The sequence below is a fragment of the Ipomoea triloba genome, chromosome 7, assembly GCF_003576645.1.
Source record: "Ipomoea triloba cultivar NCNSP0323 chromosome 7, ASM357664v1".
In the NCBI taxonomy this organism is placed as follows: domain Eukaryota; kingdom Viridiplantae; phylum Streptophyta; class Magnoliopsida; order Solanales; family Convolvulaceae; genus Ipomoea; species Ipomoea triloba.
The window spans coordinates 24,169,385-24,179,219 of record NC_044922.1 but is presented as its reverse complement, the minus strand read 5'-3'; the positions used below and the strand labels follow the sequence as shown (position 1 = coordinate 24,179,219).

General features: G+C 37.6%; 1 protein-coding gene across 1 annotated transcript; it reads right to left on the bottom strand.

Annotated features, from left to right (window-relative positions):
* Positions 1-5,103: 5,103 nt before the first annotated feature.
* Positions 5,104-9,378, bottom strand: LOC116024623 (NADH dehydrogenase [ubiquinone] flavoprotein 2, mitochondrial). Its single transcript, XM_031265566.1, has 10 exons — positions 9,201-9,378; positions 9,042-9,074; positions 8,868-8,933; positions 8,430-8,546; positions 7,460-7,537; positions 7,257-7,362; positions 7,086-7,132; positions 5,935-6,012; positions 5,631-5,696; positions 5,104-5,545 (listed from the first exon to the last, which is right to left on the bottom strand). The coding sequence occupies exons 1-10, from the start codon at positions 9,264-9,266 to the stop codon at positions 5,438-5,440; spliced, it is 765 nt and encodes a 254-aa protein (XP_031121426.1). The 5' UTR covers positions 9,267-9,378; the 3' UTR covers positions 5,104-5,437.
* Between the last annotated feature and the right edge of the window lie 457 nt (positions 9,379-9,835).

Sequence of the window (9,835 nt, the reverse complement as noted above, 5' to 3'; positions counted from 1 at the left end):
GCCCTAAGGGACTAGAGTGTGGTGTTTTCGTAGCAAAGCCTTAAGCTTTACCCAGAAAACACCCTCCGAGGTCAGCTCTCCCGTCAGGTAGCTAGCGAGATCAGATCTCGTGCTGGCCTTAAGGGATTAGAGTGTGGTGTTTTTTGAATCCAAGTCCTTGGCTGGGCTCAAAAAAACACTCTCCCGTTAGGTAGCAGGCGAGATCGGATCTCGTGCCGGCCCTAAGGGATTAGAGCTTAGATTTTTTATTATTATTTTGTTTTTTAACAAAACTGATCAGGGCAGACCATGACCAACTACTGAGTCCTTTTGCTTATGGAGGTGAACGCACAAGTGAAGGAGGCAGATGTACAAGTGTAGGAGGCGGATGCACCAGTGGAGGCGATAGACGCACTTGAGGAGATGGATGCACCAGTGGAGGATGCGAGTGCACAAGTGCAGGAGGCGTGCGAGTGCACAAGTGCAGGAGGCGGATGCACAAGTGGAGGAAGCAAAAGCACTTGAGGATGAAGCAAATGCTCGAGGAGGTGACTCTGCTCGAGGTGGTGACTCTGCTCGAGCAGGTGACGCTGCTCGAGGTGGTGACGCTGTTCGAGGTGGTGATGCTGCTCGAGGTGGTGACACTGCTCGTGGAGGTGACGTCACTTGAGGAGGTGATACCACTTGATGAGGTGACGCTGCGTGAGGAGCAGCGCCACTTGATGAGGTGACACCAGCTTGATGAGGTGACACCCGCTTGATGAGGTGACGCTGCTTGAGGAGCAGCGCCACTTGATGAGGTGACACCAGCTTGATGAGGTGACACCCGCTTGATGAGGTGACGCTGCTTGAGGAGCGACGCTGCTTGATGAGGTGACACCCGCTTGAGGTGTTGACGTTGCTTGAGGAGGTAACGCTTAATGTGATTGAGGTGGTGACCTCGCCCGTTTGATGAGGTGACGCTGCTTGAGGAGCAGCGCCACTTGATGAGGTGACGCCCGCTTGAGGAGCAGCGTCACTTGATGAGTTGACGCTGCTTGAGGAGCAGCGCTACTTGATGAGGTGACGCCACTCACCGCTTGAGGAAGTCCACGGCTTGGATGGGAGCCGCGTTCACTCGGTAACGCCACTGCTTGTAAGTCCACTACTTGGATCGGAGCAGCGTTCACTAGGTAACGCCACTGCTTACAAGAGGTGAACGCACAAGTGAAGGAGGCGGATGCACTAGATGAGGTGACGCTGCTTGAGGAGCAGCGCTACTTGAGGAGGTGACGCCGCTCGTGGAGGTGACACCACTTGAGGAGGTGACGCCACTTGATGAGGAAGTCCACGGGTTGGATGGGAGCCACGTTCACTCGGTAACGCCACTGCTTGTAAGTCCACTACTTGGATGGGAGCAGCGTTCACTGGGTAACGCCACTGCTTACAAGAGGTGAACGCACAAGTGAAGGAGGCGGACGCACTTGAGGAGGAAGCGCCCGTGGTTGTTGTTGAGTTGGCTACGGAGATCACCCTTGCGGCGATCTCCCACGCGGTTACTGTTGAGCTGTTTACGAAGATAACCCGAGGGGTGACCATTGAGCTGTCCACGAAGATCACCCGAGGGGTGACCATTGTTCACTCGATGAAAACCATGAGAGCTGTTGGATCCGGGATGACCATTGTTCACTCGATAAGAACCATGAGAGCTGCTGGATCCGGGATGACCATTGTTCACTCGATGAGAACCATGAGAGCAGGGCTGGATCTGGATGCCATTGATAGTGATGAGATGAACTGAGTGGTTTGTGATTTGTGAAAAGTGTGGCTTGATGAGCAGGAGGCGAACGCCACTTGATGAGCATGACACTGCTTGAATAAGGCGATGCCATAGAAGTGTTAGTGATGTGTGAAGTTTGCCTGAGATATGAGTTCGGATCTCAACAAAAGCACCAATGACGGTAATAATGTGTAACCGGATATATTATTTGAATGTTATTGAGTATTTGAATAGCGTTGAGTACAGTGTTTGAGTGCAGTGCTCAGTGTACAAATGAGTTCAGTATGTGTTTTGTCTAGTAAGAAGTGTCGTCAGAAGTGTCCCCCTTCTACAAGTGTTGTGAGCCTTTTTATCTCCTTCAGCTCAGTAATGGAGCGTTAATGCTAAGGGCTGAGGAGCCGTTGAGCATTAATGCCTTGAGCTGAACGTTGGGTGTCAATGTTGAGGAGTTGAACGTTGGACATCAATGTTGCGGGGCTGAATGTTGGGCATCAATGCTGATGAGTTGAACCGTTGAGCATTGATGCTGAGGAGTGAAGTGTTGAACGGTTGGTTGAACGTCTGTTGCCTTGCCTCTGGGTCCTGCCAGTAGTTCCGGGTCGGGTGCTACAATCCTGATTACTCTGTCATATATAATATTTATTACTTCTATGCATGCATGAAACCATGCAAAATAATAAATAAATAATATATAAATAACCTATTCAGCATAGCACCCAATGAAACATTCTGGCAACGAATACTTAATTGAGAATTCGCCCACTGGCCACGAATTCTTAATTGAGAATTCGGCCAAAAATCATCCATGCAAGAGTTCGGCCATTCACTAATGCATTAAGGATTCGGCCCAATTCATGAAGCATGGATTCGGTATAATTCATGAATTCGACCACTCACGAATAATCAAAAAGAATTCGGCCAACGTAATTTCAAGTCATGAACTCGGCTTCATGAATTCGTCCATTCTCATGGCTTCGGCCATGTACTCGACCATTCATGAATTCGGCTAATCTAATATATTTCCCAATTAACTTTCTACCAAACTAAAATAATATTCATAACTCCACAACTTCAAATATTATTTAAGTTTTCATGATAGTTCATCTGAAATATTAATCTTCATTACTATATAAATGTCCAACATGTATATGTGTGTGTGAGAGAGGGAGAGAAAACAAAATAAGCAATCATTCATATTCTTCTGTGTAATTACTATGGTAATCTCTTAATGTATATTTTTATACTTAAGGTATAAAAGTATAATTGTATAATATTAATTTAATTATTTGATAATTATTATGGTAATTAAGGAATTAATTGCATAGATATACTATAATTGACTAATAATTATTATGTTAATTAAATTAATAAATACACGAATGTTAGTATAGATTAAGCTAAACATGGGTTGTTGTATTTAGTTTTATAATAATTACAATTAAATTATTTCCTTTTTTAACCATATTTATTCTAGTAATAGTATAATTATATAAAAAAAATTTCAAGATAATTGCAGATAAACGAGTCATATATTGTTCAATTAATTGAGTGATACTTTTGCATTAATCTTATAATCAGATAAATGTACACTTTCAAATATTAAAATTGTTTATAATTTCATTTTTTTTTATTATCTAATTATATAATAAAAAAAATATTCGTGCATCGCACGGGGTAAATTGAGAGAGGAGCGAAATTGATTTTTCAGATTGAGTGAGAGGGGGAACGGTTGTGGTAGAGGTGGGTAAATTATGCTATGGACCAGGGTCCACCTTGCAAGGTGGACTCGGGTCGATGTTCATAATTTTAGAACTCTATGTTTATAATTTAAACAAAAATTAAATGTAATTTTTTAAATGTTAATAAGTAAAGTAGCTTATCCAATGTAGTTTTTTTTTTCCAAGCTATACAGTTATCATCTGATTGTCATATTATTTGCAAATATCATTATTTTACTCTAAGAAGTCTAACTATAACACATTAAAAAATTAACCAAATTAATTACACAGATAAAACTTTAAGGATAAATAAAGTATAACCTAAAGAGCCAAAATTAGGGCTGCTCAAGATACCTCATGGTCTAAAAAAAAAAAAACCAAAATTTGACATGTTTAGGTAGAATTACAGTTGTTAACACATTATACAGCCCAACTGTTAGGCAAAAACACAAAACAAATAAAACATGCCCACAAATCAAACATTCATGAAATAAGGTTAATCTATACACTTAAAAAAAAACAGAGCTAATCTATACATACTTGCTTTAGAAATATTTTATAATCCACGAAGTACTAAGGTTCTGGATATTTTACTCCAGTAATTCTGAAATAAAGCACTAAAAAGCTATAATTCTAGATAATTTACTTCAATAGTGATGTAAATTAAAATAAGTATAAAAATTTACAATAACAATATATAATATACTATCAATGTCGTCTAAATTTACAATAACAATATATAATATACTATCAATGTCGTCTACAAAAAGGTTTTCAATAATGTGTAAACTATCAATGTCGTCTACAAAAAGGTTTTCAATAATGTGTAATTCAAAAATGTCGTCTACAAAAAGGTTTTCAATAATGTGTAATTCAAAACAGTTACATTGATATACTATTATGTTTTCTTTTTATACAAAGATGACAAAATTGTTATATATTTACATAGAAAATATATCATCCATATAAATAATTTCTATAACTGAGTTGCTGGACAACGAGATAATTAGTCCAATTAATACAAATCATAAACATTGATATATAAAATGTAAGTTTCAACACCCGATACATATATACACACATTGGCTATTAATTGGGCAATTATTTGCTCAAATTCAAGCAATGATAACATCATAAAACATAATCAGTCAAACTCAATTCTTCAATTGCACTATATAATATTCGATATGATAATTTACGTAATTGTATATCAATCTAAATATTCTTAACACATTATAACAAATCCATTCCGTGCAACGCACAGGCGAAAATACTAAATTTTATTAATAAAGAGTAGAAAGTATCATTTTTTAAATTAATAAAGGAAAAAAATAAAAATAAAAAAGTTAAAAAGTTACGAGCTTAGCTAGCACTATTACATAGTATTTTAAACTTCTCATGTTTTACCAGACAAAACTTATAGTTTATATGTAACTTAAAATAGACTATAATCTCTAAAATAAGTTCAACCAAACAGAGGCTTCGTTCACCCAGAATCAATCATGCTTGGCTGTTCAAACTCTCCGATATCAAGCAGAATTATTGTAGAGTGAGAGATACCAACAACACAAACCTTTGTTTTCAACTATAAGATACTTGGACAAGAGAATGGAAAAGTCATTATTCCAAAATGAACAAAGTGAAGTATTTGATGTGAACAGTGCCCAAGTTCTTTTTTTATCCTCCATAAATCATATAAGCAAAAAGTCTGTTCTCATCTCATTTCAAGTTATTTCACAACAGGTTGTACACATAAACTGGCTTATGCGGCTAAACAAGACAGCCATAAATTCAACAATGAAGAAAATTTTAGAGGGCATGTGTGCATACCAGCACGGAAATTATGAGAACAATCAAATAATCTCTTTTTTCAGCTGCGTTGGATAATCAACAGCACACAATTGGATGGATGCCCCTACAACATCCTATTTAGCATTTATTAGAATTTAGAAACACCAGAAAAAAAAGAAACCGACTTTGATCAGCAGGCATCAAGATCCCGACATGGTGGAGCCTTGGGCTCCCCTAACAATGTAGTGTTTCCTCCTTCTGGCCCAGAATTCTGACGCTGTGGGTTTTGCGTGCCACGCTGAAACATTAGAAGAATGCTTATTTAGAAAGCAATGATATCATTTATGAACAGCAGGCTCAGAATACCCATATTTAGGTCTTACCTGTGGCTTTTCGCCTCTTCTAAATGCCTCCACAATTTCTATAACTCGTTTAGGATTGAGATCTTCCTGCAGTTAACAAAGGCCAAAAAGAATTACGGCTTGAGTCCTAAACATGTAAGACCACTTGATATCAAAAATATTAGTCCCTTCGAATTTGTATGAATACTCTGGAACTGGCATGAAGATTAAGAATAAACTATAGTAAAAAATAGGAAGGTCTCACATTTTATTGACACTACCAAAAATTTAAAACATGTCACACGACTTGGGATGCATTAAGTATCACAAAATAAGATTTACTTACATAATAGTTGTAAGTATAACCTTCAGATCCATTGGAGTAGTCAGCAACTGTAATCATTGGAGCATTTACACAGCACCCCTACCAAAGAAATCAAGAATTTCAATCCAAATGATCAGAGTAATAGATATAATACTAGCTTTCAAGGTAATGAATCAAAACTTGGTAATAAAATATTCTCCTACATGTTATTCCTTGACATTAAATCTTTAAGATAAGCAAAATCTTATAAGGTAGCTAGTTTTTTCCTAACAAAATTAGCATATAAAGCTACTCTGTGATGCCAAAACTCCCAAAAGACAAACTAGGGTATCATATAAAAGTCATAGCTAGGTACTTAAATCAGTTGTCATTAATACATAATACTCTGCATGTGCCAATAAAAACATAATATTAATAAATATTTCTCTGCAATATTTTTTTTATTCATATCTGAAAGGTTAGACCAAGTTTGCAACTCTCTCCAGGGCTCGAACTCAGGCCCTAACAGCTGATGGGCAACACTCAAACTATTACACCAAGCCCAAAATTCACTAGGCAAACTAAAAATAAAATTTAAAAAAAAAAAGGTTTAAAAAATAAAATAAATAAATAAATAAAAGAAGAAGAAGAAAGCAACATCCAACTGATCACTTGGGCAAAAGAACTTTTATACAATTATACCTTGATTTCCACTTGAGAGAGTGAAGTAGATTGAAACACCAAATTAAAAACCACATAAAATAATGCCCACCTCACCCCTCCAAGATAAGAACCGAAAGAAATATTTGAAATGTAAAAGATGAATATGTGAAGATATAGGATAAACAGGAGAACACCAAAATATAAGCTTATGACCTGGGAGGCGGCAGGGAGTAATGACAGTAATGCATCTATCTCCAACAAGATGGTGTAAGGTTGATTTAACTAGAATTTGTCAGTCTATACATCTTGCTTTTCTATCTCTGTCATCTTGACAGACACTAAGACAATTCTTTGCCTTTGCAAAGTTATGGGCATGGTACACAGCCTATTCTACTTATGTCTTTAGGATAGAAGAGGCTAAATAGTTCCTGTCATCTATTAACCTCTGTCAGTTCTATTGCTACCACAAGCAAGCAGTCAGGGCTTGAGACCCCTAAAAGAAACTAAAACAACTAATTAACGGGACTCACCATGCATTCCATCTCTCCAACAGAGAATAAGCCATCTTTTGTCACTTCTGCAAACCACAAAATGTTTCATTGGGAGATCAAAATTTCACAACCTTTATTTTGTTCATTTATTAATTGGGGAGGGGGTGCTGTTTGACACACTTTTACAAAAAAAAGGAACAACAGAGATACCATTGCGCTTAACTCCAAGGTGTTTCAGTAATGCCTCTTCAATCTCTCTTGAACCACGTATCATACAAGGTGTTGTGCCACAAACCAAAAGGTGGTACTTGCCAACCTGAAAAGAGATTAAGAATTTCACCTGTCAGGGCAAAGCAGCAAGAAGACAAATGACCTATGTATACCCTAATCTAACACATGGTCTAACAAATCACCTTTGATCGGTTGAACATGGAGTAGAAGGTTGCAACCTCGTATACACGAATGGGAGCAACTTCAATAATCTTAGCCACCTAAGACACCCAAAGAAATATAAGAACATGAGAATACTTTGAAATTTTGGTACTAATCACCTTGAAGAGATTCCCACCCCCCCAATTTAGACAAGAAAATGAACAATTATAGGCAGTAAAACATATATCTTTGATAGCATATATAAGGATGATGAGTTTCAGGAAATTAGACACCACAGCATAATATTGTTTAAAAAAACAGAACTTATAATCAAGGGACAGTGCAAGAGGATACAGATATAGAGGAAAACAGAATACTGATTACTGATATTGCAAGTAAAGACTATTGCTCACATGTGAAGCTATAGCATACAAAATCATAACTAGTTACAAAATGCAATGCCAGCCAAAATTAGCAGCACTTAAATACCAACTACCAAATTTTTTTAAATAAAGAACAAAATCATAAGCCATGAAGCCTAGACAGATAGATGCAAAATATCCCTTCAAGTTGCATGAAATGAAAACATAGAGTTCTACATCTATGACTTGTAAACTAATCAGTACACATAGGATAGTTCAATTATATATTCCTATTGCAATTCTACATTCCCGTTATTATTAATACAAGGCAACTATCCAAGAAAGGGTAAGCTTACATAATTAAGAAGAATGTTACAATCTCGACATTCAAGTATGAGAAAATTGAACTTCACAAGAAATAGAAAGCAAAGGAAAATTGCTTCAGATTCAAAGGTTACTTATCATTAACTACATTCAATATTTTCCCTGCAAGTGCAGCCCTATCATTAAACAAAAATGTTATTAAAAAAAAAAAAAGCATGCATGTGCACCACACAAAACAAAACAAATCTTCACTGCAAAAATGCAGTTGCGAGAATTAAAAATAAAATTGAGAACTGAAAATTTCAGAATAATCATGTCTAAATACCGCATTCATTGCTGAAACAGGAAGCCAGCCCCCATGTTGCTGTTGTGCAAGATCAAGCAAAGGAATGACTGCAGATTGCTTATAGTTGGATGGATAGTGAGATAATATTTCCTTAGCCTGAATAAGAGTATATGGTCAGAATCAAACCAAACAAATAAGTATAGAATGGTTATCCAAGAATATCATTTAAATTCAACCAAAATGAAGAAAGTAATGGGTGCACACACACACACAAAAGTACAAAGTATGTCCAAGACTTTTTTTTCAAGAATACCAAGCCCAAAAACTAGAGTGATATTAATAACTTTGTATCCAGGGGTGGTGGAAAATTCAGCACACCCCGAGAAAAGATGCCAGTTTTTGTAATGTACCATTACAAAGGATGAAATACATAACAATATATCAATCAAATCCAAAGCAAACAAGTAGACTAAACACCTTTCTCTTGTTTGCCTCCGTAAACTCCCAAGGCAAGTCAGGATTGTTATCAGGGCCGTCAAGGTGCTGCAGACAAAAAATTAAGAAGAAAAAAAAATCAATTTTGGATCCAATCAACACTTAAATTCACATCCAAAATCAAAGCATTTAACAAAAATACTAATTTAAACTCACATAATTGAGTGCAGTAGAAAACGATCGCGAAGCCTGAAAAAAGTAATTTTAAAAAATCAGATTGTATTATATAATAAAACAGATAGATTGAGCACAAGCTATCGCAAAATACGAGCAACGAAAAATGCAAAGGAAAGTTGTGAGAGAATGGGGAGAGACCTGGGGAATTCCACGGAAGGCTTGGCGGATCTCCGCCAAGCGTTGGCCGGCGAGACGAGCTAGCATTTTGGTTCTCCGGCGATGGTAGGAGCTGCTTCAACGGTGAGAATGGAACTCGTTGGGGCCAAGAGAAAATAAGAAGGTCTCTCACTGTGGCTCTTTGATTCGGGTCACCGGATCTAACTATTACGAATACGTATCCTATCTCGTGGCCTCCACAAGGCCGAAAACCGCACTAAATGCGCCACACACTCAATTGGGCCTTAAGCCCTTATCGGTCTCCACTATGAAGTAAGATCCAATACCCGTTAGCAAAATAAAATAAGGGTGTGTTTGAAAATCTGGAAATCATTTTTTAGGTTTTTAGTGTTGGGCAATAAGAAAAATTTAAAGTTAATGGAAAACAATTGGTTGGTCAATGAAAAATAGCTAACATTTTAAAGAAAATTACTTCCTCTTTTTTGGGAAAGTCATTTTCCGTTTGCAGTAGTGAAGCAACCAATCACCCTCGGCCGTCGTCACTACCACTACCAGCACCCACCCACCCCCACCCCACCACCACACTCTCACCCCCACCACCTCCTTCACCGCCACCACCACCCACACAACCACTACCAACCCACCCACTCTCACCC